Source organism: Manis javanica, chromosome 6 (assembly GCF_040802235.1).
Source record: "Manis javanica isolate MJ-LG chromosome 6, MJ_LKY, whole genome shotgun sequence".
NCBI classification, from domain to species: domain Eukaryota; kingdom Metazoa; phylum Chordata; class Mammalia; order Pholidota; family Manidae; genus Manis; species Manis javanica.
In genome coordinates this window covers 144,639,641-144,665,581 of record NC_133161.1, presented here as the reverse complement: position 1 = coordinate 144,665,581, position 25,941 = coordinate 144,639,641, and the positions used below count along the sequence as shown (strand labels likewise).

Below are 25,941 nucleotides of genomic sequence, written 5' to 3'. Positions count from 1 at the left end.
TCTTGGACACTAGGTTCAGAGGCAGTGAGGGCTGGGAAGCCCACAAACAAGATACTGGGGTGGGGTGCGGTGGGAGATTGGCCTTTTCATTCATACTTACCCCATGCTTAGAAGTAGAATAGTCAGCACCTACCTTTCTTTGCACAGAGCAGGAGCTGAGACAGCAACAGAGCCTCGGGAGAAAGTTGAGGCCCAGGAATGGGGGCGGGAGGAACGTGCGCACTTCCCCAGAGGATGATAAGATTCTCCTCCTGTTAACCATTATCCCCCTGCTTCCAAGGCAGTGTCTTCAAGGAGGCGTGACGGTACAGGGCAGGGTAGGTGGGAGGGTCAGCTGCTTTCAATGGACCTTGGCCCCACACCGAGCACTGGGTCGCTGATCCAGCTATGGAGGCAGCCACAGGTAGGAGGCGGGAGAAACCCTCGGAGGGGACTTGAGGACAGTCAGGGGGCAGATTGTGAGGCTGGGGCTTTGGGACCAGGGCACACTCTATGTTGGGGCTTGGAGCTCCGAGGCAAAGAGACTGGAAGTTAGGAGAGAAGAGGTGAGTGGGTGTCTTTCTGGTCCACGCCCCATACTGATATGCTCAGATTTCTGTGCCACGGGCTTGGGAGGGGGAGGAAGAGGAAGGGAAGACCCTTCTGGAGCAGAAAGGCAGGGGCAGGTCCCCTAAGTCCTTTCAGGGAATGGCCCTGGAAGAGGGGTCGGGGGAAGAATGTGCCTCTCCTCACCCCTTCTTTGACCAGCAGATCTTCAGGACGCGGCCTTGTTACCTCTGTAAGTGCTGAGCTGGGAGGGCTTGGGGCAAGGGAGGAGGGGACCGGAGGTGGGGAGGCTCTGCAGCTGCCCTCGCACCTCATATCATCGGGTCCAGGGCCCAAGTCCAGATGTCAGCTTCCTCCTACCTGGTCACCTTGCCTCCTCGCAGGAAGTTCGAGTTTAACCCGAAGCTGGGCATTGATAATCCTGTCCTGTCCCTGGTGGAAGATCATGACCTCTCTGGTAAACCTCTCACCCCCTGGGCAACTCCTTTCCCCAGAGATAGCAAACTCTACACAGCCTCCCGTCTCCTTGGCAACCCCTCCCTCTGACCCCCTCTGATGACAGCCTTGGTGGAAGTTAATTAGGAGGAGGTGGTATTCCAGCCACCGCCCACGTGGTGTTCAGTCCCACTGCCCAGTACCGGACAGGGTAGAAGCCTATCACTGGGACAGGGTCTGCTGGGGGCGAGGTGGCTTGTACTTGGGCCACGTCCTCCCACTCCCCCTTTTCTGCTGCCCCTCTCCCCCTCCAGGTCTCTGGAGCCTGGAGCCGCCTCGCTTCTGTCTGCTGAGCAAAGAGAATGGCAGGAATTTTGGGTTCCACTTGAAGCAGGAGCTGGGCGGGGCGGGGCCTGTGGTGTGCAGGGTGGAGCCAGGCACCTCTGCCCAGCGCCAGGGTCTGCAGGAAGGAGACCGGATCCTGGGGGTGAACAACCACGTGGTGGAGCATGAAGAGTATGCGGTGGTGAGGCTGGGCTGGGGCTCCCTTTGGTGCAGGAGCCTTGCTGCAGCCCTTCTCTCTCTGGGAGAGAAGCTGGTTGGTCACCTTCCCGGGTACTTGGGGGCAGTGTCCAAGCCCCAACCTCCCTTACCTCCCAGGACTGGGTTCCCGGGTTGGAATGTTTGGGTGAAGGCATCCAGAGAGCTGGTTCCTGTGGTGAAACATAGAGATTCCAGGGAGGCGGAGCTGGCAAGGGGGGCTGGCTCCGACCTTACCCACATGCCCTCTGTTTAGGTGGTCCGTCACATCCGGGCCAGTGGCCCTCGGGTGCTGCTGACGGTTTGGACGCAGCACGTGCATGATGTGACCCGAGCTCAGCAGGGGAATGATGCCCACCTCTGTCCTACTCTCGGCCCGGGGGTCCGGCCCCGGCTGTGCCACATAGTGAAAGATGAGGGTGGCTTTGGCTTCAGTATCACCTACAGTGAGCTTAGAGGCTCGGGAGGGAGGTCAGGACGGGGCCTCAGCCCTGCTCTAGACAGATGCAGACTGAAGCTTGCTTCTCTTTCTGCTCCCAGGACATCAGGGTCACTTCTGGCTGGGGCTGAGCCCTGGAGGAGCCGCTGAGAGGGCAGGGGTGCCCCCTGGAGCCCGGCTGCTGGAAGTGAATGGGGTCAGTGTCGAGAGGTTCACTCACAGCCGGCTCAGCAGGAAGGTACAGCTGCGTCCCCATCCAGCCCCACCCATCACCCCTCTGGACAGGGGCCCTGCCTCCGGAAGCTGGCTCTTTCCCACACGCCTAACCTGCCCTGTGCCTCCTTCACCATCCCTCCCTTTACAGTCCATGCTAGGCCTTCTCTCTCCTGTCCTTAATTCCTTAATGCTTTGTTCCTGGGCCTGGGAAGAGGAGCTGTGAGGAGGGGCCTGCCTCTGCCCCACCCACCCAAGTGGCTAATGCTGATACCCTGCTGGGTCCCCACAGATTTGGCAAAGTGGAGAGCAGGTGACCCTGCTTGTGGTCGGGCCAGAGGTGGAGGAACAGTGTCGCCGGCTGGGAATGCCCCTGGCCGCACCCCTGGCAGAAGGCCGGGCTCTGCCCAACAAACCCCGCTGTCTGCACCTGGAGAAAGGGCCCCAGGGCTTTGGGTTCCTGCTCCGGGAAGAGAAGGGCCTTGATGGTCAGCTCGGTGAGTGGGTCACCTGGGGTGGGCGTACAAGTGTACATATACGCTTCACAGTGCACGTAAGCGGGCTCCCTGGCTGACCCCCAGCCCTGGGCCACTGACTCCCAGGGTCAGTCCCCTGGTGCACACACAATGGCCTGGGCCTGGGGGAGGAAAAGTGAGGATGTCTTACGTCCAGGACAGTTCCTGTGGGAGGTGGATCCCGGACAGCCAGCCAGGAAGGCCGGGATGCAGGATGGGGACCGGCTGGTGGCTGTGGCTGGGGAGAGCGTGGAGGGGCTGGGCCATGAGGAAACAGTGTCCAGGATCCGGGCACAGGGCTCCTGTGTGTCCCTCGTCGTCGTTGACCCTGAGGCTGACCGCTTCTTCAGCATGGTGCGTGCTGAGGGGCAGAGGCTAGGGTGGGGTAGGAATGGAGCAGGGCTTAGACGGAGGGAGAAGCTACAGGTTTGCTCTGTCCACCTCCTTCCAGGTTCGCTTATCCCCACTCCTCTTCCTGGAGAGCCCAGAGGTTCCTACCTCTCCCCAGGACACCTGCTCAGCCTTTCTGGTTGACACCAAGGACCCACCAGTTGAAGACACAGCCACACCTTTTGCCCCATGTGGGTCCTGTCAGTGCGTGCTCTACCCCGGGCCTGGCGGTGGCTATGGCTTCCGGCTTAGCTGTGTGGCCAGTGGGCACTGTCTCTTTGTCTCCCAGGTGACTGATACCCTGTGGACCCTGGATCCTTGCAATCATTTGCCTCCTGCCAAGCCTTCCTCTGTTTCCCTCCCAGGGTCTTAGAGCACCCAGCAGACTTCCCCATAGGATTCCAGGTTCTGTAATGCCCCTCTTCATGCCAGGTGACCCCAGGAGGCTCAGCTGACCAGGCAGGACTGCAAATGGGAGACGTAATTCTCGAGGTGAATGGGTATCCCACGGGTGGAGAGAACAACCCGGAGAAGCTTCAGCAGCTGGCTGAAGCTCAGCCGCCCCTCTGCCTGAAGCTGGCGGCCCGGTCTTGGCAGGGCTGGGAAGCCTGGATTCCCCAAGGGTCTCAGGAGGTAAGGAGGAAGAGACAGATGGACTCTGGATGGCCACAGAAGGACAGAGGGGAGCCAGAGGGACAGGCAGAGCAGGGAGCCTGCCGGCGAAGCAGCGTGAGGCACAGAGTTTGGGACTTAGGGCCATGGTAGGTGGGGACACAAGGACCCACGGAGTGAGCCCCATCCCTGGCATTTCAGCACAGGTAGGGGCAGGGAAAAGGAACTCCTCTGGGCCCTAAACAACCTTCCCCCTTCTCTCTCGGCTTAGGTCTCGGCTCTGGCCTCAGGGCTGCTGTAGTGCTCCCCTGCTTGGTGCACGCCTGCCCAGGGGCTCTCCTGTCCCTATTTCCAGCCCGAGGTGGTAGCATCTGAGACCCTCTCTTTAGGCTGAGAAGAAACAAACTCTAAGACTCTGGACACGTCCCATCCTAGGATTGCCCGGGGTCTCCCTCCCTCCCTTCCCATGGGCCGATATCCCTGGAAAGGGTGTGGCCAGAAGGCCTCTGGTCCCCGTCAGTGAGCCTCCCGTCTGATTCCAGAGGACATCACCTGGGAGCTTTGGGAGCTGTGCCCGAAGGATGAGTGGTGTGATTTTGTGATTTATAAGAAATGTATTTATACACTTATCACAGTGAGCATTTAATAACATATATAAGTTAGTAATAACGTGTAACAGTTGAATCACTGTTGTACACCTACAACCAATATTGTGTTGTATTATCAACTATATTTCAATTAAAAAAGAAAGAAACCAGAAATACTCAGTATCATTTTATAACTGCAATATATAAATTTTTGGATTTAATAAACTAAATATTAATGAAGTGGAAAAAAATAGCCGTTTTTCACTTTTAAAAAATATGTATATATATATATATATATATTTGGTCTTCATACTCTTTCCTGGCACAAAGCCCTAAAACCCTTGGAATTTCCTAAGCAATGAGAGTATTAAAGGTATCTTCTATTATTCATAACAAGCCCCTTTCAACACACCCCATTCTGTTAATGAAATGACTTTCAGAAAGCACCTAAGGATGGAGGGGGGTGCAGTTGCCAGGGGAACAGACCTTGTGATTAGAGGGTTGGAATTTTTGGCCCCACCCCAACCTTCACCTCCCACCTCCTGGGAGGGGAGAGGGGGATAGAGGTTGAATTAATCACCAACAACCAATGGTTTATTTGATCATGCCTATGTACTGAAGCCTCCATAAAAAAAACAAAAGGTTGGGGTTGCTGAACATGTGGAGGTGCTGGGAGGGTGCTGTGACTGGAAACGGGGCTTCCATGCTCATAGCTGTCCTGTGCATCTCTTCCCTCTAGCTGTTCCTGAGTTGTATCATTTATCATAAACTGGTAATTAAGTAAGAAAACTGTTTGCCTGAGTTCTGTGAGCCACTCAGCAAACATCTGAACCTGAGGACGGGGCTTACAGCAACCTCTGATTTACAGCCAGTTGGTTAGACCCACAGGTAACAATCTGGACTTGAGATTGGCATTTGAAGTGGGGGCAGTCCTGTGAGACTGAGCCCTTAATCTGTGGAATTTGCGACTGCCTCCAGGGAGAGAGTGTCAGAATTCAGTTAAATTGGAGGACACCCAGCTGGTGGCCACAGAGCAGTGGTACTGAGAGTGTTGTAGCAAAAATGTAGGAAAAATGGAGTTTTCCCTTTCCAAGTGGGCTGGGGGGCTGACTAGGATTGAAGCCATGTGGAAGTTGCCCTAAGCATGATTCCAGGACCCTCAGGCTTATTGTAAGAATTTGGAGACCAGTTACCTTCCCCCTCTGGGTACCTTAGGATTGTGTGTGGGGCTGGTACCTGGTCACTGTTGGTCCATTATAAAAATGGCTCTTCCCCACACATCTGACTGCTTGCGTCAGGGTTGCTGGGGGCACGGGGTGGTAATTTGAAGGGACCAAAAGGGCCCCAGGCTCAAGAGGTGGAATCTAGTTTCTCTGGTAGAGAAATTGAGATCTCACCAAATTTCTCTCCTCTCATTGAGTCTTCAGGGTAATGGGTCAGCCTAGAACAGAGATGTCCCCATGAGAGACACTCATCTCTGCCAAAAAGCCACAGGGCACCGTTCTGTTGGATTCTACATCAAGGCAGCTTTATTGCTGCAGCCTCAGCTCCGGAGACTAGATGTTTACATCTTCAAAGATCCAGGGGGTTGAGTCCAAACTGGCGGAGCTGCTCCTTGGCCTGGCGTGGAGCCTCAGCACGACCACATCCCACTGAGGCTTGATGGTCCTCAGCTTGGCCAAGAGTTGGTCCAGGCTGCCCTGCAGACACCAAGCTTTGGGCCCCAGAAAGGGAGAGGCAGGGGGTGCGTGGGGAGCCCCAGGTCGGTCCGTAAGCTTTCCTTGCCAATGTTTTCTTAAAGTTCCTGTTCTGAGTTGGTAGACATGGTTGTATTCCCTGGCTGCCTGCCCTGAGATTGAGCAGGTTTCCCTGCAGGGGGGGCCTGGCCTGTCATTGTCACAGTGGCGGGGCTTTGTAGGAATGGGGGAGTTCTAGCTACTGGGGTGGCTAGGCTGCTCAGGGCAGTGCTTACACTTGGCCTCCATGTCTGCCACATGGGTCCGAAGCTGAGCCAGGGTCCTGTCCCGCTCTCCGAGGGCCTGCTCAGCCTCTTGCCATGTAGCTTCAGCCTCCCTCCGGCATGTCTCTGGGGAGCAGGACAGAAGGATGAGAGAAGGCAGGATGGTGACATTCTTCCCATGAACAGTCTCCAAAGGTACTTCAAAAGCAGAATTGAGTGAAATCATTCCAGACTCCCCTAGGGTCATCAGCTTTCCGGTAGTCCCTATAAAGAGCTGAAGCAAGCTAGTAAGGCATAGTAGAGACAGCAGTGGGCTCGGGATAAGAGATCCGGGTCCAAAGCCTGGTTGTCACCTGCTACCTGTTGTAACCTTGGGCATGGCTCTCTCTGAGACTCAATTTCTTCATCTTTAAAGAGATACCCTACAGGTTTGCTATGGGTTTAATGTGGTAATCTATGGGGACACACCTAGTATATAGGAGGTGCTCAGTACACCTTGATGGAATTTAAATTCGAGATAAGGCAAAGATTAGAAAAGGAACTGAGGGTTGCATGGCAGATAAGTGACTCAGATGTCAGTAGCTAAACTGAAGCTATTTTAAGATAAGAAAACTTTGAGGCCAAAATTATGAAAAATCTTGTGTGCCATGCTAAGACACTTCAACTCTGTCCTCTAACCAAGAGGGAAGAAAGCAACAATTTCCTGTGTTTTATACCTTTGCTTATTTGGAAGGTTCATTCAAGAATTTAGCAAGTAGTTATTTAGGACTTGCTGTGCACTAGGCCTTGAATAGGAGTAAGCAAGTCAAACGTTTTCAATGAGCTCTTTTGTAAAAATCAGCTAAACTAAGAGGTAATATGTTTTACTCTTGAGAGGCAGTGGTGCCCATGGCAGTGGTAGCAAGATCTGGATTTGGAAAGACCATCAAGAGGGTGACAAGGGTGGAGAGACTTATGCCTTCTTTTCTTATAACTTGGGAGATTTTTGCCATGCTGAACCCTCTGCTCCAACCCTCAGTGGTGGGAGAGTTAGTGAGGAAAATGGTACAAGAGCCTGGATTGCAGTCTTTTAGAGAAGGGACCACCTGAAGTTCACCCCTCTTGGCTGGACCTTATCGTGACCTTTGGAGAGAAAGGGCTCAGAGGGTGGGCAAGCCTACCCAGCTGCTCCCGGAGGTCCCTCACTTCTTCCTCTAGCTGCCTGCTGCGGGCGTCCTTTTTGTCCTGCAGGTCCTGGCATTGACGTCTCATCTCTGTGGTGGGGGCAGTGGGCAGTGGGGTGTTGAGGGGGATGGAGCAGAGGAGAAAGGAAGGGAAGTGGCTGGTGGGCAGGGCGCTGCTTGATCCAGAGAGACAGCAGCATAAAGGCCTTCTTGGTTGTTGTGATTCTGAGAAGCTATGGGACTCTGAAAACCTGAGAAAGGGCTAGGACCCCCTTCTCCCATTCCAGCTCAGGATGGGATTCTGGCCCTTCTCCCTACTTACTCCCATGGGATGAATGAGATAAAGGTGGTGACTGAATTCTGTAATTTATAACGCGTCAAACAGATGCCCTGGACATTCCGGAAGGTCCTTTTCTGGGATCCCAGAGGCCTTCCTTTGATTGCTTCAGGATCCTGTCTGATTAGAGTTGAGCCGGGAAGGCTGAGGCCAGACATGGCAGACGGAAGTCCTCCCTGTTCCCCTTCCTTGCATCCTCTGGCCCTCTTGCTTGTCCTCTTCCAGGCCCCTTTCTCCTGCCCACCTGCTGGACCAACCACACACCTGTGTACATGGCCTTCCCCTCACTTCGGGCCCCCTCCAGTTCGGCCTCCGGCACTTGCAACTTCTGCTTCAGCTGGTCCTCAGAAGCCTTCGCTCGGCGGGCCTCACCCCTCCGCAGAGCTGTGAACAGACCCAGAGCAGCCCTCAGGACAGGCTGGGGGTCCCCCTGACTCAGCCCCCATGGGCTTGAAGGACTCTGCCCGCCTCTGGGAACCCCAAGCCTTTCAGTCTCTCCTGTGTTCCCCCTCCCACCACCACCACCACCGCCTAGAATCCCATAGGCTCATCTTTATTTGGAAGCAAAAACTTCCTCTATGGACTGGCTATAAAAAAATAGCTACCCTCATCAACCCTCACTTTCCACCCCTTCCTCACAATCCCGGCTTGAGACAATCTCTTCCACTAGAGGATGGTTAGAGATGAGCTCAGTCCCCTGCCACAGCTCCAACCCTCCAAACCTCCGAGGACACAGAGATGCCCCAATGCCCCACCTCCGTTGCCCCAGAGCTACTTACCTGAGTGTTCTTGGAGCAATTCCTTTTCCAGCACTGCCAACTTGTGCATGGATTCAGCCTCCACATCTGCCCTGGCAAGTTGGCAGAGCTTTAGCTTATCACCATCTCAGCCTTCCTCACTGCCCTCCCATCCTCATCCCATACTCTGGACTTTCTTCTTACAGATTTGAGGACCTTGACATGAGGGATCTCTGATGGTGGAGTCTACTGAGTTCGCTACTGTGTCCTCATGGCCCAGCACATAGTAGACATTTAAAATATGTGTGATGAATGTATAAGGAAGGCACAGAGCCAGGAGGAAGTGGGTGGGTGCTAATTTCCCCAGTTTCTCAGCCCTGTAGGTACTGGATGCAAAGATGTGAAGGGGGAGGGTCATAAAAGGTCCATCATGTCGTACAGATGGCTGAATTCCCTCTGGAGCATCCCTGCTTGGTCTCTGAGCCAGAAGAGCATGGAGAAGTAGGGGGCACCCACCTCCACCCACCCTGACTCACCAGGACCTGAATTCTGTTTTTTCTTCTGTGCCCCAGCTTTAATCCCTTTTTCTTTGGTCTTAGGCGGCATCTCCTTACTGTCCTGGAGGAGAGAGGGGACTCATATTTAGGTCTGGACATGGGGATGCTCTCTTGATCCCTAGATTGAACCAGAAGTTCCAGGAGAGTTAGAGTTCTAGTCTCCAAGTTTGTCTCTTATACTTTCCAGAAGCTTCCATTCTTCATATCCTTGGAAACTTAGGCAAAGCTGGGGTCAGTGGGGAGGATAGAGCTGTTCAATCAGTCAGGTTCTATGAACAGAAACCATTCCTCTCAATCCTCTTTTAGAGAAAATGATCCTTTCCCTCTTCCCTTTATCCTTACCCTACCCGTTCCTACCTGTAGGATCCTCTCTTACCTCTGTTGTGTTTCCCTGTGGGACCCACTCAAGGGGAAGGGAAGAGAAAAGGTCCAACCACCTGTCTGAGGAGAAGACAGGTTCTGGGAGCCAATCCGGGAGGCAAATTTCCTCTGGAGGCAGGACTGAGAACTGGGAGGTCGGGTTTCCGGAGACTGCATGCTGTCCAGGCAACGGGGAAACATGGAGTTCATAGGAAGGTGGATCGGGCTAAATACAAAGCTTCAAATAGCAAGGTCCAGGAGAGTCACTTCTCTCCTTATCCCCCAAATCCTAAGTGCAGTTTGAGGAGAAAGGGCTTTGGAGCTGATTAGCTATGATTCACTTCCATGTAGCACTGCTTGCAATTTGGAGACTTATAAATTACAGATTTACACATCTGAGATGGTGCCATTGGGCTGATTCAGAGGGAAAGGGCTGACAGTAGCCATTTTGGGCAATTTATCCCTCATCAGCAAAATGACATTATTAGGCTTAAAACCGAAGAGCCCCTTCAGGAAGGCATTGTACGATGTATGAGGGAAAGAAATGCAGGAGAAGGTTGTTGGAAGAATTTCCGTTTCAGAGAAATGAGACACAGAGGGGAGGTAGACCCCTGGACTCCAGGCTGCTGACATAGGAGGATGCAAACGTAGAAGAAAGGGCACTGGTTAGAGACAAGAGCCATGAGTTCCATTCCCTGCTGTGGATATGTCAACTTGGGCAAGCCATTGAACTTTGCTCAGCCTCAATGGTCTTTATATCTTTGACTGGTAAATGCTGAAAGGCTTGGCTTTTAACTGGGTATTTACAGGGCTATCTTCTCTCCCGGTGACCTCACTTCTTGCCTCTCTTTTCCTCATTCTCTTCAATGCTCGCTTTTCAGACAGGTGCTGAGGAGCCATGTGGCCAGGCTCCCTGCAGCAGCGAGTTGGCCGCGGCTCCCTCTAGTGGACTGACTGCTCGACCTTCTTTGGAGTCTTCTAAATGTTTCTATTTAAATTATTTATTGGGCAATGTTGGGGGTGCCTCCCTCTTGGGGATACTTCCTCCCGTCTTGCTGGAGTCATGGGTGACTGGAAAAATGAATCTGGGGGAGTATGATGGGTGACTTGCCCTCGTCAGGCAGCCCCCATCTTCTTTCCAGCCGTGCGCTGTTCTGGAGCCTGTCGTCTGTCTGCTACCGGATCTACAGGCATGATGCTAGCTAGAATGAAAACAGCAGAAACAAGCTTTCCCCCTTGTGGACTAAGGGACTATTTTCTTAGATTTCTCTCTATTTTTTGTCCCCTTCAGTACTTGGTCAATTGCGTGTTGTCAGGGGCAGATCTGAAGAAATAGCCAAGAGATCTGGGACTTAAAAATCCTTCCTCTGGGGAGCAGGCAGATTCAGGCGGAGGCTGATTCATGTGTATTTGTCACCTTGGTGACTGCAGGGTACTTTGGTGAACTTTTGCATGTTTTATGGAGTAAAGAGCCAAGCTCGTCCTTACAAGGTGCTTGTGCTTTCTGTGCCTCAGGGTCAGATAAGTTTGTGAATATCTTCCAAATTTGAAGCATGTTTTTCAGTTACTCTCCCCCAGAATCCTCTCCCCCTGCCTAGGAAAGCACAAGAGGCTTCTGCTTCTCTTCTCCTCTTCTAGAAGCCTGTTTGGGAACATTTTCCATGGAATGACTAGTATCTCTGTTATGCTGATACACAGAATGACATATTGAAGACAGAGATGAAAGCATACAAACAACTATCATGGCTCAGAAGAGCATTTACTTTTCAAATATGTTCAGTCAACCGACTTTCAGGTGCAGAATGAGGATGTGGTTTGGATGAAGGTGAAATGGAATAAAAGGGCCACATGTCACATGATGTGATATAAACTAAGCCAGTTCTAGAAGAAACCAGGGGTGAGAATGACATTGTGATCAACCATCCAATCCTCTCTCTAGTATATTTTGAAAATAAGCCAAGTAAAAGTTGTGAAAAAAAGATCAATCCTTTCTTTTTTCATTTACTTCCGTTTAGAAGTTAAAATAGGAAAGGTCATTTCATCAGAACTCTGACTTCCTCTGAATAGGATTCCATCTTGGAGTTTTGAAGAGATATAGAGGAGAGAAGGGTCACTCTTTCTGCTTTATTCAAATGTGAGAGATAGGTCATTTGTATATTAAAAGAAATATGGTTTACTGCAGCAGAAACAAAATGCAAATTATACAATTTCATTCTAAAGAGAGTGTATTGAAGAGAATACAAATTGTAAGCCTTCAACTGAGCCAGAGTTGTATAGACCTAGACAAGCTCATACATAGCTCCAGGGTTCATTTCTTACCTGCATGCCATTAAATCTAGGATTTGACAATGAGGGAAAAACACCCTTGCATACCCACACTGTGCTAGGTACTGTGGAAGTCCCAAGTTGCTAAGAGAGTATAGCATAAATTAATGTGTGGTAGGTGTAAGAAATAAATGGTTATGGAAATTTAGAGGAAGTTAGGATCATTTCTGGCTGGACTGTCCGGTAAAGAGAACAATGTTGAGTTTGAGTTTTGAAGAATGGGCTGAACTTTAGTAGCACACTTTAGGCAGAGGGAACGCTATGAATAATGGTGATGAAAAAGAATCGTGGTATTTTGGGACTTGGTGAGTCACCCAGCATAGGGTATATGTATTGAAAGACTATAAAACTGAAAGGTAGTTTGGGGTTAGATAAATGAGTGTTAACTTCGTTCAGGAGGCAATGGGAGTTTACATTTCTTTGTGATGCTGTCAGAACTGTATTTTGGAAAAGCAGTTCTGATGGCAGGATGGATTGGATGGGGCAGGGAAGGGAGTGAGGAAAAGGCTTCAATAGATTAGGGGAGACAAAAAGAGGGCCTTGAAACTAGGGTGCTAGCACTGGAGATGGAAAGTTTTGACGATTATCTAAGAGCTTTACCTAGGTTTTTACCCTGAGAGGATCTCCCTTTCTAGGTGGGAACTGATTAAAGGAAATTCCACTGATAGGAAGTGATAATGCTGACTCCCTAATCAATCTTAGATAAAGGCCATTGAATTGTAAAACAAGGATGTCTGGTGGAATGTCCTTCTTCAGTTCAGGGATGTATTTCCCCCTCTTAACAGGAGTACTTGATAAGCTTAAGTCCCTAATCAGTCAAGTGCTCTGTGGAAGAGCCAGGCCGAGTACCTAAGGCGGAACTAAGTACTTATTGACACACCAGGGCCAGCAAGCTCCCAAAGCTGAGGCTCATAATGAGCAAATTAGGGCAGGGCATTTCCTTCTTTGGGAAGAGGTTCCTTTTTTCAAAGTTCTTCCAACGGAACTTCTAGATTAGAGAAGTGGAAGTGACTGGGAACTGCATTTCTGTTCCATGGGAGGAGCGAGCACCTCTCCAGCTGGGACTTGCAGCTTCCTTACAGTTTCTGTGGTCAGGGCCTGGTGCTGGAGACGCAGGACCTGCCGTGCAATGCGCTGAGCAGGGGAATCTTAAGTACATAGTCAGTTCCCAGAAATGGAACTAATGTTCAGAAGCCAAGAAAGGGGGAAGTGTTTTGCTTTCACAAGGGCAAATGGCCTGGAGGAAGAGCTCGCAGCCTGAGTGTCTCAAGCCTTTCTGGGGCCTAATCAGGCTCCAACAATCTGCAGCATTCACACATTCCTGTCCTTGGTCCCGACTTAATGAAGAGTTTAAAATGCCAGGGGGCTGGGGAGAATAACTTTTCTTTTTCTTCTCCAATGTGAAGCAAACAACTTCAAGCTCGATTTCTTCATTTGTCAGGCTGGGGGGGGGGGGTCAGACCTGACGTTTAAGTTCTATTGCTACCTGTCTTGATTTAAATATCCCAATAACCCACCCACTCCAGGAGATCAAGAGCCAGCCCGCAAGGAACATGGAGACCTCGACTTCTGCCTAGTGCGCAGACTCCACGTAGGCTCCGCCCCCTGCTGCTTCTCCAGCAGGGGGCGCAGGCGCGAAGGTTCCGCCTTGGCCCTCCCCGCCGGTAGGGGATGGGGAGGCGGTGCGGAAACTTGGCCGCGGCTTTCCGGGAGCTGTGGCCCGGGAGTGGGTGGCGCAGGACGGGTCGCTCCCCAGGGCGGACCAGGCGGCCCGCCTCGCCGAGCTCGCCGCGCCCCTCCCGCCCCCGGGCTCGCGCGCTCTGAAGGGGCGCGCCTGTCACCGCCCACCCCGCTCCCCGCGGCAGCCCCTCCCTCCCCGACGGCTGGCGGCGGCGGCGGCCCGGAGAGGCCCCTCCTTCACGCCCTCCTGCTCTCCCTCGCTCGCCGCCGAGCGGAGCCGGCAGACGCGCCTGGGCCCCCAAGCCTTCCCGGGCCATGGCCGGCAACGTGAAAAAGAGCTCCGGGGCCGGAGGCGGCGGCGGCTCCGGGGGGTCGGGCCCGGGCGGCCTGATTGGGCTCATGAAGGACGCCTTCCAGCCGCACCACCACCACCACCACCTCAGCCCGCACCCTCCGGGGGCCGTAGACAAGAAGATGGTGGAGAAGTGCTGGAAGCTCATGGACAAGGTGAAAGGCCTGTCGCGGACCCGCGGGCGCAGCGGTGGGCGCGGGCGGAGGGGGGCCGGGGCGGAGGAGGCGGGGGGAGGGGACGGGGCAGGCGGGGCTGGGCAGGCGAGGAGCCGGGGGCCTGGGCCGTGGGGCAGGGGGCGGGGGGGGGGGGCAGAGTCGCGGAAGCTGGGGTCGGCGGTGGGGGAAGGGCTGCGGTTGGGAACTGGGGAACGTTGAGGTGGTGTGTTTGGGGGGGCGAGACAAAGATGGGCTGGGGGCTGGGGTGAAGGTGAACTGGGGAGCCACCGGGCGGAAGTATAACGGGGGTGCGGAGTTCGGGGCTGTGTGCAGGGTGTGGGGATGTGGTCACGGAATTGTCCCCGGGAGACAGGAGGGAGGCGGTGAAGAGGAGTGTTTGACCGGCAGTGGCTGTTGGCTGGATGCGGAGTCGAGCCCTGAACTAGGGAATTACGTGTCTGGGCTGTGGTTGGGAGACCTGAGGTCCGGGCAGCTCCGCAGGCGAACTGCCATCTGCCTGAGCGTATGGTTTTTTCTCAATAAGATGTAACACCAGGATGAAAGAAACAGGGATGCTTCAGTGGGCCAGGGAAGCAACTTTTCCTCCACCCCTAGCGCTGGCTCAAGTTTTTTTCCTCCAAAACATTGGATATGATCCATTGCTGGTGCTGAAGATATGCACTGATTAAACCACAGTTCTGGTTTAGAACCATTATCTTCCAAAAGATGTATTGACTGAGCATGCTAAGCTGCAGATTCTGACTTCTTCCAGAACTTCCTCCTTACACTGCTTTTCGCTGGCTTCTGCTTTTTTTCATAACGGACCTGACTTTAAGGTTGTTCCATGAGCTTTCTTGATGATTTTTTCTTAGCAAGGGTGAAAAATAACGCCCCTGTATTTAGCCGTTAAGTTTGGCATTTGGGAGAGATTTACTTCCTTAAGAGTTGTGTCTTTGTAATGAAATGTAGTCAGTCGTCCCATGTACTTGAAAGTGTTTAAGCAGTGTAACGATTTGTTACAGAGAATTAAATACAATGTTGCCTTGATGGTTTTCACGCTCATTAATTAATAACATTGTTTAAAAGCTCACACTGTGGATGGAAAGTGATTACAAGGATCGGGCATATTGTAAGAGAATGGTGTTATTTCCTCCAGAGCAAAATTGTGGTGGTGGTTGTTTTTGGTTCCTCTCTGGGCCGAGGTTCCTCTTCTGTAAACTTTTTCATGGATTGTTTTGGACTAGAAACAGCTAATAAAAATGATTATGAAACACTTGGCAAATATAAATGTGCTATATAAGTGCTTAATAAATCCTGTATGTGAATTAACACTCCTGTAGTGCATACCAGTGGTTTCAGAGCCACTTTCTCAGGGCTGGTGTTTCTCATGTTAAATAACTGGTATATTGTACTTAATTATACAAGTATTTGCATATTTATTATATTGATGGTGGGTGTAGTGCTCGATTCATTAGAAATTGTAATAAAACCATTACAGAAGAGTTAGGCATGTAAAGGAAACTTTAAATGCATTGAAATCTTTTAAAAAATATGTCAAATGTGTTCAAAATCTGAAGTTTGTAGATTTGTATTTTAGGGATTTACAATTAAAGACTAAAAAGGTTCTCCTGGAATAGAAAAAAATGTGTATTTTAGTTTCCTATCAGACATGTGTATGCAGTGTATCAAAACTATATTGACTTCTTAAAAATAGTGAACTTTTTATCCAACTTTTGCATCTCTGTAAGGTAGTCCAAATAAAATCCCCCTTTACCCTTATTCTTTCATCTCTTTAAATTTTGTGCATTGAATTCTGATTTCTTATGCAGAATGTGTATTTGGGAAGAATAAAGAGGACTCAGCATTTCAAGTCAAAGTGCTTTTCAGGTTTTGATAGTTCAAGGAAAGCCGGCTTGTAGCTTTTCCATTCTAGTGTAGGGAGAGGGATGGTTTATTCTTGTGTTGCTTGTCTTGAACGATGATTTTTAGTGCTGTCTGTGCCCCATATCACATATTAGTACAGTTGTGCTCAAATGAAAACTGTGCTGCTTTCTGGTGGATTAGTCTGATAGGTTCATACTGCTTTCCAGATTTTCTGAGTACTTCTGTAGTGTTGAGCCATCTCTCTTGATGTTTTGAGCATAGATGCTCATTGATGTTCTTTTTTTTCACTTTTTTTATTGTTGAAAATCTTACATGTGTCACTAACCCTTGATTTCATGTGCTGTAAGCGGTGAAGAACTGTCAAATCCATGAATGTCCCACACATTGTTAAGTCACTATCCCATACCTGTTTTATCCTGTTGAAGCTAGGTGAGTATTATTCCAGCTTGTTATTAGCCAATTTGTTGATCTAGCACCGGGAGCTGTTGAATCTCGTCCCATTCCGCAATGCTGAATGTGTGCCAGTGAAGAAGTTCGCATAAGTCATGGGTTTTGGTTAACATAGGCCCAATTTACTAATCCATTTATAAACCCAATTTACCCATCCATTGTGGGACTTAAGCTCATTGTTGGAAAAATGCTTGTGTTAGAGCACTTGTTATTAAACAAAAGTCATGATCATCCTCTAGGTTTCTTTGTCATCCAAAGATCATATAATTAGTATTTGTGTAAACACTTATATGTGAAGGGAGTGGCTAGTAAGTAAGGAGAAAGTATGTAAACTGCCTGAAGTGTAAGTTTAGAAATACCAAGGTATTTAATTTAGTGAGAGACTCAAAATTCCCTTATGAAGTAGAATGGGAGTTGGCAACTTTTTCTGTCAAGGGACAGATAGTAAATATTTTAAGCCTGAGGGACACATATTCAGTCCCATATTCTTTGTTGTTGTTCTTACAACTCTTTAGAAATGTACAGAAAGGCTGCAGGCTGTAGTTTGCCCACCTCTGAAGTAGAGCATCATGCTGTAAGTATTTTAGTTCCATACCATGTTTTTATTTTAAAATAGCTTGTACCATTAAAACATTAAGGTGTTGATTCCTTCTTAATAGACTAATTTATTGGAACAATGCTTCCCTTTAGAGCACAAGTTTAAAAAGAATTTTCAAAAGGGATCCTTCTTTCTTTGGCTTCCTACCTCTCCTGCTTGCCCTCCCATCCCCCCATTAAAAAAAGTTTCTTGAGTAATTTCCTACATTTTGGAAGTAAGATCCTCTTAATGGAATGTATGAATTAGTGTATTTCACTGGACTGCTTCCTCCCTCCCTTCTTACCTTTCTCCTTTTACATGGTCACTAAGTCCCACACATAGTGCGAGGTATAAATTCTTACACTCCAAGGAGATCACATTATAGTGATGTGACTATGTGAGTATGTGCAGCATGATAGAGATCTCTAAATTTAAGCATCTTATACATATTTCTTCTGTATTTATCTTGATCTCAATATTGTAAACTCCATGAGGACAGCAACTGTAATCTGCCTATCTCCTGTAGTGTCCGATCATGAGGCCCTTACACAATAGTAAGTGCTTTGTATGCTCCAAAGAAGTAATTGAAAGGGAGAGGTGTGGTGATGGGAATCAGTTTTACTTACATTAAATTTACATATTTCTTGCAGCAGACCTTTGGTGGTTATCATCCCTGTTTTACAGGTGACAGGCTCAGAGAGGGTTGTGTAATTTAGGTAACAGTGGAGTCTGACTTGGAATCCAGGATTACCCACCGCCTCAGACTTAGTTATTTCCTCCATACAGTACCTCTGCAGAGATACAACAGTCTCAGTAACAAAAGCCATTTATTCAGAAAGTGACCTGTGTAAGTACATAACAGCAATCCTTACTTACACACATGCACACATGCCATGTATACACTCAAAGTAGACCACCTCTTGAATGATAAGTGTTTAACTAGTACCAGTCAGTGAAATATCTATTTACTTTTAAATTAAGGGTTTGTATCCCAATTACGTGTTCTGGTTATTTTGCATGGTGATCATAGAGGCTTACATACACACTTTATTTTCCCATTATACTCAGCTCCTCGGGACCAAGGCTTTGTCTTAGCTTCTGTTTCTGCACATAGCAGAGCACTTGCTGAATGAAGTGCGGACATGGAACAAAATTAAATGGGGTCAAAGCATCTGTATGATTAATTAGGGGAACAGGAGGGAATCTCTTTTTTTGAGAGCTGAATTAAAGTAACTTTACCTTTTTTGGTTATAAAGGGAATATATAATTATAAAAGATGATAATATTGTTTTATGCCTATTAAGGAGATCCCCCAAAGGATGTATGAAATTCTTCATAATTCCTTAGGAATAATGAGCTCAACTGAGCATTTCACATGACTTGTGGAAGAAATTTTGAAAGGTATTTAGAAGAAAAGTAGGGTTAGGCCAGGAAAAAATAATGTGCTCTATTCATTTTGTATCTTCTATTAAAATTTTTGGTGACTCTTTCTGTAGTAAAACCTGTTTTGAATATGTTGTTAGTCAGCAGTATACATGTAATAAACTTAGTAAATGATAGGCAGATTGGTCCCTGACTCTGCTTTTAGCATATTTCATGTTTTACTCAAACACATAATAATGTTTGTGCCATGAAAGAAATTGTTTCCCTGATGAATAACCTAGAGCATTAAAAGAAAAATGGACCAAGTATTAGCTTGAAAATTTAATCTAAAGTTCAATCACATTTTCCAATGAAGTTGTTAATTCTGATCTACATGAAGTTTGTTAGAAGAGGGGGATTATAACACAAGTTATTGTGAAATGTTTTCATGATTAGCACATTTTGTGCTGGAAGGAAGTAGGTGGGAGTAGTCAACCAGGAGCACTGGAAGCCAGCCTCAGCTCTGTCCCCACAGTGTTCCTTGCTGCAGCAGCTTCCACACGGAGGAGGGTGCTAATGATGGCATTGGTGGTGCACACCCGCTGGGGATTGGAGCCCTGCGGACATGTGCCACTACCACAGAAGCTCCCATGGTGCCTTCAGAAGGAATCAGTGATGGCTCCGGGTCTCCTCTCTGCAGCTGGAGGATGGTGTCTTGCTTAGCCGACTCTGCTACGTGGTCTCCTCACGACCACCACTGATGGTTGCCTGCCCTCTGACTCTGGAATCAGCCACAAGGAAGTCTTAAAATGAGGCCAACTCATTGGTACTTCAGTGAATAGGATGGGATCCTAATTCTTGCCTCCTCCTTTCTTAGGCTGACTTTGAATATCAGTACATAGGTGTAACACTCTTTGTGAAAAGCAATTTATAAATCATAGAATATACAGAACAAAATGTAAAAGTCCCTTTTTACATCTCACACCTCAAATGACTACCCTCTCTAGAGGTCACTACTCCAGTCTTACCTTTTCCCTAAGTGGTCTGAGAAGATTTATCTACTTGAGCAAGTTGTTGATTTTTTTTAGCATTTACTCCCTAAGACTGGTAACTAAGTTTTAATTATTCCTTATATTGTAGAGCAGTTCCTAGTTTCACATCTACTGATATATTAAAAATCTCAAAATATTTTTTATGAGCATGAAACTGAGATTCAGAGAGATAAGTCACCTAAGTTACCCAGCTAATACTTTTTTTTTTTTTATGTGGATCTTAAACTGGTATTCAGACTCTGTTAAATGATTCCTTATAAACCATTGCTTCTCAGACTTTAACATGAATTCAGACTATCTAGGGATCTTGTTAAAGTGTAGAGGCTGAGTAGATCTGAATCTGGGGTGCGGCCTGAGATTGAGCATTTCTGACCAGCTTCCAGGTGATGTCAACACAGCTGGTTCCAGGAATGATACTTGAAGAAGCAACGCTCCATACCATAGTTGATTTTATTTTAGATAAACTGAAAAAAATTTTTTTTAATTAAATTATCATTGATCTACAGTCTTATGAAGGTTTCACATGAACAGCATTGTGGTTTCAACATTCACCCATATATATTATCAAGTCCTCACCCCCCCATTGTAGTCACTGTCCATCAGTGTAGTAAGATGCTATAGAGTCATTGGTTGTCTTCTCTGTGCTGTACTGCCTTCTGCATGACCTACCTATATTGTCATTGCTAATTATAGTGTCCCTTAATCCCCTTCTCCCTCCCTTTCCACCCCTCCTCCCCAAGCCCTCCCCTTTGATAACCTCTAGTCCCTTCTTGGAGTCTGTGAATCTGCTGCTGTTTTGTTCCTTCAGTTTTGCTTTGTTATACTCCACAAATGAGGGAAATCATTTGGTACTTGTCTTCCTCCGCCTGACTTATTTCACTGAGCATAATACACTCTGGCTCCATCCATGTTGTTGCAAATGGTAGGATTTGTTTTCTTCTTATGGCTGAGTAGTATTCCATTGTGTATATGTACCACATCTCCTGTATCCATTCATCTGCTGATGGGCACTTAGATTGCTTCCCTATCTTGGCTATTGTAGATAGTGCTATGATAAACATAGGGGTGCATATGTCTTTTTGAATCAGGGATCTTGTTTTCTTTGGGTAAATTCTTAGGAGTAGAATTACTGAGTCAAATGGTATTTCTATTTTTAGTTTTTTGAGAAACCTCCATATTGCTTTCCACAATGGTTGAACAAATTTACATTCTCATCAACAGTGTAGGAGGGTTCCCCTTTCTCTGCATCCTCGCCAGCATTTGTTGTTTCTTGTTTGGATGTTGGCCATCCTAACTGGTGTGAGGTGATATGTCATTGTGGTTTTAATTTGCATTTCCCTGATGATTAGTGATGTGGAGCATCTTTTCATGTGCCTGTTGGCCATTCAGATTTTCTTCTTTGGAGAAATGTCCAGTCAGATCCTCTGCCCATTTAATAAAAACTTTAAAAAAAAAAGATTTTTTTTGAAGAAATAATATAATAGGTCTTATTTATATTGAAGTTTAAAATTATTCTTAAATTTTGAAAGTAATACATACTCAAAATTAAGTATTTTTAAGCCAAAGTGGGATTTTTAAATAAAAATGGTTCTAGAAATTTTTTATCTTTTAAAGTTGCTACATTATGGAAATTTTCCATGTTAATATCATATATAGGGCTCCCTGAATTTTTTTTTTTACAGGACTGCATAAGATTTTATAATTATATATGTATATTCAATAAATTCCTTTGATAATCTTCTAGATTGTTTCTGATTTTTAATATTAGAAACAATGCCACAGTGAGTATCCATCATGCAGTTTCTAAATATTTCTTTAGAATAAACTCCCAGAAATGAAATGTGCTGAGTCAAAGGAATCATACATTAAAGTTTTAGGAAATGCATATTAGCACATTGCCCTCCAGAAATATCTGCTTCCACCCACAGTCCTTGTCTGGTTTGTTGATTTAAATATAGTAGCTGATTCCTACTTACCTTAGGTGAAAATAAGGTTAGCATCCTTCCACAATCACACTTCTGTTGATCACAAACTATATGCCAAGTGCTCTGGGGCATTAGAAGATGACCCAGTGCACGCATGCTTAGAATCCGGTCATTGAATATCTACAAAGGGCTCTGGGAATCATGAGGCAAACCATAACTTAGTCTCTGAGGAGAAAAGAAAGGGAATTAGAAATGGGGAGAGGCTTAGGCCTGCCAGGTGCCTCTGCAACATCCTCATCCACAGTTGTATTTAAGTTAGTGTCTGACATCCAAAAATCATGCTTAAATCATTTAATCTCTAGTTCATGCTAAGTATTTGGTTTGATGTTGCACTTATCAGTCTGAGTAGAGAATTACTATTTCCTTTTAGAAATAGAATCCATGTATAAAAACTGTATGGTTAAGCTAGTGCATGATGATGATTTGATTTCATACATTGTATTCTTTCTTCAGTAGTTAATGTGATAAATGAAAGTAATGAGATTGGTAATTAGTTATAAGTGGCATGGTGTTTTTAATAAATAGTGTCGGGTGGTATTTGAGAAGTGTTAGGTAGTAATTACAGTTCAAGTTCCTGCATGGAGTTTTGATAAGTCAGTAATGGAGAATAGTAATTAGAAATAGAAGGCTTTTTTCTTGGGGCCATTTATCTAGTGTTGATATGTTTCTTTTAAAAAATAAAGATTTCTGATTGCTCTTTGAAAAAATCATGAGTTTTCATTTAAAAGCTTCACTGTGTATTTACACTTGTAAAACTGTTCAACCTATTCAAGTTTCTGAGTTGATGAGTTTCTAAAACTTGAAGCTTTAAGAGGACTTTAAGAAATTAATCAATTAAACTTTAGAAATTAATCACTTTCCTTTACAGAGACAGACACTGAGATCCAGAGAGATGAATAACTTGCCTAAGGTCAACAGAGCTGTCAATTCCAGTCATCAGACTAGAACCCAGCTCTCTGGACTTACTCTCCTTTGTGCTATGCCTCCTGTTGTCTTGAGCAATATTGGTTCTTTGAAAACTGTAATTAGATTTTCTGTGTTTCGTGTATAGTTCAACATACTGAATACTCATTTTTGAAATACAAAGCCTATTTTAATCGTGGTTTAACACATTAAAAAGTTGGAAATAAAAAATGCTTCCACAGGTAAGTTGAGGTCTACAGAGATACAAATACTCAGTTGTTCATTCCTAGACCTATATGCTTATAGTTTTCTGCCTAATTAGAAAAGCAAGCTCTTCCTTAATGTTAGAAAAGATTCTGTGTGAAGTTAGGCATTGTTCTCTGTAGCTTCTTTTCTCTTTTTAAAAGCAATTTCCAAGCATAATTTTATTCTCTATTGTGATCATAGCACTTCCCAAATTTTTTCTGTTGAACATTGAGGCTTGGCAGAAGCAAAGGGAGGAGGTAGGCAGGTGAGAAAGCTGTTGTGAGCAGAATATATGGCAGCGCTACAAGGATACTCTCGGTTTCCCAGAGCTAAGTACGTTTCTTTTTGACATTGTTTTGAGTGATGCTCTAAATGTACAGGCAGAAGTAAAGGCAGCCATTGTTGTGTTGCAAGACTTGGAAGGCAAAATGAAGTTTGCCAAATAGAAGACAGACTGAGCAAAAAAATATTTTATCTTTCAGAAATTTTTTTGTGAATGTTTTTTCAGCTTAGTATGTACATTTATGCTTTAGTTAACTATGACTGCCAGTTAAGAATTAACTAAGTAATAAAGGCAGGTTGTTTTGACTTTTGGTGTTTGTTAACTATTGACTTGAATTACTCAGTGCCTTTTTGGAACTTTTTTCCTAGAGGTTATAAATACTCAGCATTTCTTTTTCTTTCCAGAAGATTTTAATATCAGAAGAGTAGGTCTGCCTGCATATTTTATTTATGGTCTGTGTTGAGTTGTTTGAGGAGTACTGATTTCTCTGGCCATGTGATGTTTCATCCCCAAAAGATCTTGAGAAAATCAGACACCTAATCTATAAATGATCTTTACAAGGTCACATTCTAAGAAGGGACAAATAACATTTTTGGGAGGTACCTGGTACTAGTTTGAAAATGCAGCCAAATTAAGTGTTTTGGAGACATATTTAAATGGGATATTTTAAGTCTGGTATGTTATGAAGGGTGATTTATTTTTCAGTTTGTTGTCATTAGCATTTATCGATTGCATATTATAGTTGGTCATTGTATATAAGACCCAAGCAGTTTAGTTTGCTTTTGATGTTGTTAAAAGGAAGTATACCATTTTTCCAGAGGTATTAGGCAAATACCTGAATTTTAACCTGAATTCTGTGGTGTTAATGCATTTGCTTTTAAATAGGGAGCATGTATAGGTTGCTATGTGTAGCCGCGGCTATAAGAGTAAACACTGTTGCTGGGAGCTCTGCTTGGTTTGGACCTTTGAAAATGTGGATACTTTAGCTTTAGCAGATTGTTGGTCACCCTCTTCCTGGGTTGCCTGCTGCCTTTTCTGTGTTCCTTGGTTGCCAGTTAGTCAGAGACCATACAGGCCTGGGAAGGTAGCTGTGGCATGGGCCAGGATGGTAGAAAAATGGTGTGAGTTTCTGGGAGTCATCAGAGGGTGATATGAGGTCTACCAGTCTGTCTTCAACAGGTAATTCCTACCTACTCCTCCAGATAAGCCTGGCCACCTTGTAGGGAAATGGGGAGAACTAACACTTACTGAATGCCTTATTTATTGGCAACTGTGCAGGCCTTTCATACATATTTATTATGAAGTAGGTATTAGCTCTGTTTTTACAGCTAACAGAACTGAGGCTCAGAGGTTAACAAATTTGCTAGAGGTAAATGACTGAAACAGGACATTTTGATATGGCTGGTTGATGCAATCTGGTCAAAATATTCAAACATTTTTTCCTTTTAAATTTTAATGGAAAACTTAAAAGCTTGTATTTTAGGGCTTTATCATAATGTCTCCTTGTTAAGTCTCTGCTGATTCTGCATGTCTTTCTTAATCACTCTCTTTTCAGTGCTTTCTACATTTTTGTTGGCAGCCGCGCTCAGAAAATAGCGCCCCATGCAGGGCAGCCGGAAGGCCCCGAACTTCCTAATGACAAATCATCCCACACCACTAAACTACATGCTAATTGCGCCTTGGCATAAGGACCAATGAGACCCACCAAATGGTTATGCTAATAAGGCATATGGAGCCGCACCAACCAGGTCAGAGCATGAGAACTATATAAGCAAGCCTCTCCTTCCCCTCTGGGTCCTGCCCAACTCATTTGTTTCACAAAGAGCTGAAGAATAAAGCTTTCTGCAGAAGAATCCTGCTGTTGTTGCGTGCTGTTCTTGCCGGCGAGGACGGGGCGCGCGACACATTTTAGTCTCACTGATCTTTTTATTCTTCAAACAAATCCAAACTTGTTTCTACTTTAGGGCTGTTGTATTAGTTGTTCCCTCTGTTTGGGCCACCCTTCTGATTCTGTATGGCTAGCTCCTTCCTGTAATGTCAACTCTTAGCCTAGATTCACCTCAGAAGCTTTCTTTCTTCACCCTTCTAAAGTAATCATCCAGCATATTATAATATTAGTCTATTTTAATTCTCTGTGTAGAGCCTGATATTTTTCTTTTTTTATTTAAGTTTAATTGACATATAACATTATTTGTTTCAGATGTATATCATGATTTGATATTTGTGTACATTGTAAAGTAATCACCACAATAAGTCTAGTTACCATCTACCACCATACAAAGTTATGAAAAAAAAATTTTTTTCTCATGATAAGAACTTTTTGGATTTGTTCTCTTAGCAGCTTTCAAGTATGCAACACAATATACTGACTGTAATCACCATGCTGTACATTACATCCCCATGACTTGTTTATTTTATAACCGCAGATTTGTACTTCCTGACCTCTACCCATCCCCTCTCCCCTCTGGCAACCACCAGTCTGTTTGCTGTATCTATGAATTCTTTTGTTTTGTTTTTTAGATTCCACATATAAGTGAAACCATATAATGTTTGTCTTTGTCTGGCTTATTCCACAGTATAATGCCCTCAAGATTCATCCAAGTTGTCACAAATGGCAAGATTTTGTTCTTTTTTTATGTTGAATAGCATTCAATCATATATATGTACCTCATTGTCTTTATGCATTCATCCATCATTGGACACTTAGGTTGGTTCTGTATCTTTGTTGCAGTGAACATAGCCGTGTATATCTTTTTTGAATTAGTGGTTTTTTTTCATATAAATACCCAGAAGTGGGATGACTAGATAACATGGTAGTTGCATTTTTTAATTTTCTGAGGAACCTCCATACTCTTTCCATAGTGGCTGCACCAGTTTGCATTCTTACCAGCAGTGCACAAGGGTTTCCTTTTCTCCACATCCTCGCCCACGCTTGTTATTTCTTGGGCTTTTTTTTTTTTTTTTTTTTTTACACTAGCTATTCTAGTACATAGTATACTCACCGACTAGTGAGTGAGGTGATGTCTCATTGTGGTCTTGATTTGCATTTCCCTGATGATTAGTGATGCTGAGCATCTCTTCATGTGCCTGTTGGCCATTTGTATGTCTTCTTCGGAAAAATGTCTAGTTAGGTGCTCTGCCCATTTTTAAATTGGATTGTTTATTTTTTTTGGTATTAAGTTTTATGAGTTCTTTATGTAACTTTGGATGGTAACCCCTTATCAGATACATGATTTGCAAATGTCTTCTCCCATTCAGTAGGTTGCCCTTTCATTTTGTTGATGGTTTCCTTTGCT

General features: G+C 45.9%; 3 protein-coding genes across 5 annotated transcripts in view; 2 read left to right on the top strand and 1 right to left on the bottom strand.

Moving 5' to 3' along the window:
* The first annotated feature begins 76 nt into the window (after positions 1-76).
* On the top strand, positions 77-4,519 carry NHERF4 (NHERF family PDZ scaffold protein 4). Of its 3 annotated transcripts, none has more exons than XM_017650213.3 (11): positions 77-403; positions 751-778; positions 930-1,003; positions 1,296-1,507; positions 1,778-1,967; positions 2,062-2,198; positions 2,466-2,670; positions 2,846-3,042; positions 3,140-3,367; positions 3,511-3,711; positions 3,962-4,519. In XM_017650213.3, the coding sequence occupies exons 1-11, from the start codon at positions 388-390 to the stop codon at positions 3,989-3,991; spliced, it is 1,518 nt and encodes a 505-aa protein (XP_017505702.3). In that variant the 5' UTR covers positions 77-387; the 3' UTR covers positions 3,992-4,519. The 3 variants fall into 3 exon arrangements, with proteins under 3 accessions (XP_017505702.3, XP_073095724.1, XP_017505703.2); XM_073239623.1 differs by having other exon boundaries at positions 748-778; XM_017650214.3 differs by lacking the exon at positions 751-778 and having other exon boundaries at positions 77-545.
* A 260-nt stretch (positions 4,520-4,779) lies between these two features.
* Positions 4,780-9,760, bottom strand: DRC12 (dynein regulatory complex subunit 12 homolog). Its single transcript, XM_036992757.2, is given in 8 exon segments — positions 4,780-5,896; positions 5,899-6,008; positions 6,243-6,363; positions 7,398-7,490; positions 8,002-8,121; positions 8,517-8,582; positions 9,011-9,092; positions 9,408-9,760. Coding segments are annotated over 7 exon segments (627 nt in total). The 5' UTR covers positions 9,081-9,092; positions 9,408-9,760; the 3' UTR covers positions 4,780-5,849.
* A 3,635-nt stretch (positions 9,761-13,395) lies between these two features.
* CBL (Cbl proto-oncogene) overlaps positions 13,396-25,941 on the top strand; it is a 119,194-nt gene continuing 106,648 nt past the window's right edge. Inside the window, exon 1 of the mRNA XM_073239611.1 lies at positions 13,396-13,903. Coding sequence (XP_073095712.1) covers positions 13,712-13,903 — 192 coding nt within the window. The 5' untranslated portion in view covers positions 13,396-13,711. The remainder of the gene's footprint in view (positions 13,904-25,941) is intronic.

Excerpts from the sequence above, each read along its gene's own strand:
- NHERF4 (XM_017650214.3), top strand. The coding sequence starts at position 493 with ATGTTGGGGCTTGGAGCTCCGAGGCAAAGAGACTGGAAGTTAGGAGAG. Across the intron at positions 1,004-1,295 it reads GGAAGATCATGACCTCTCTG|GTCTCTGGAGCCTGGAGCCG; the intron begins GTAAACCTCTCA and ends CTCCCCCTCCAG. Across the intron at positions 1,508-1,777 it reads AGCATGAAGAGTATGCGGTG|GTGGTCCGTCACATCCGGGC; the intron begins GTGAGGCTGGGC and ends CCCTCTGTTTAG.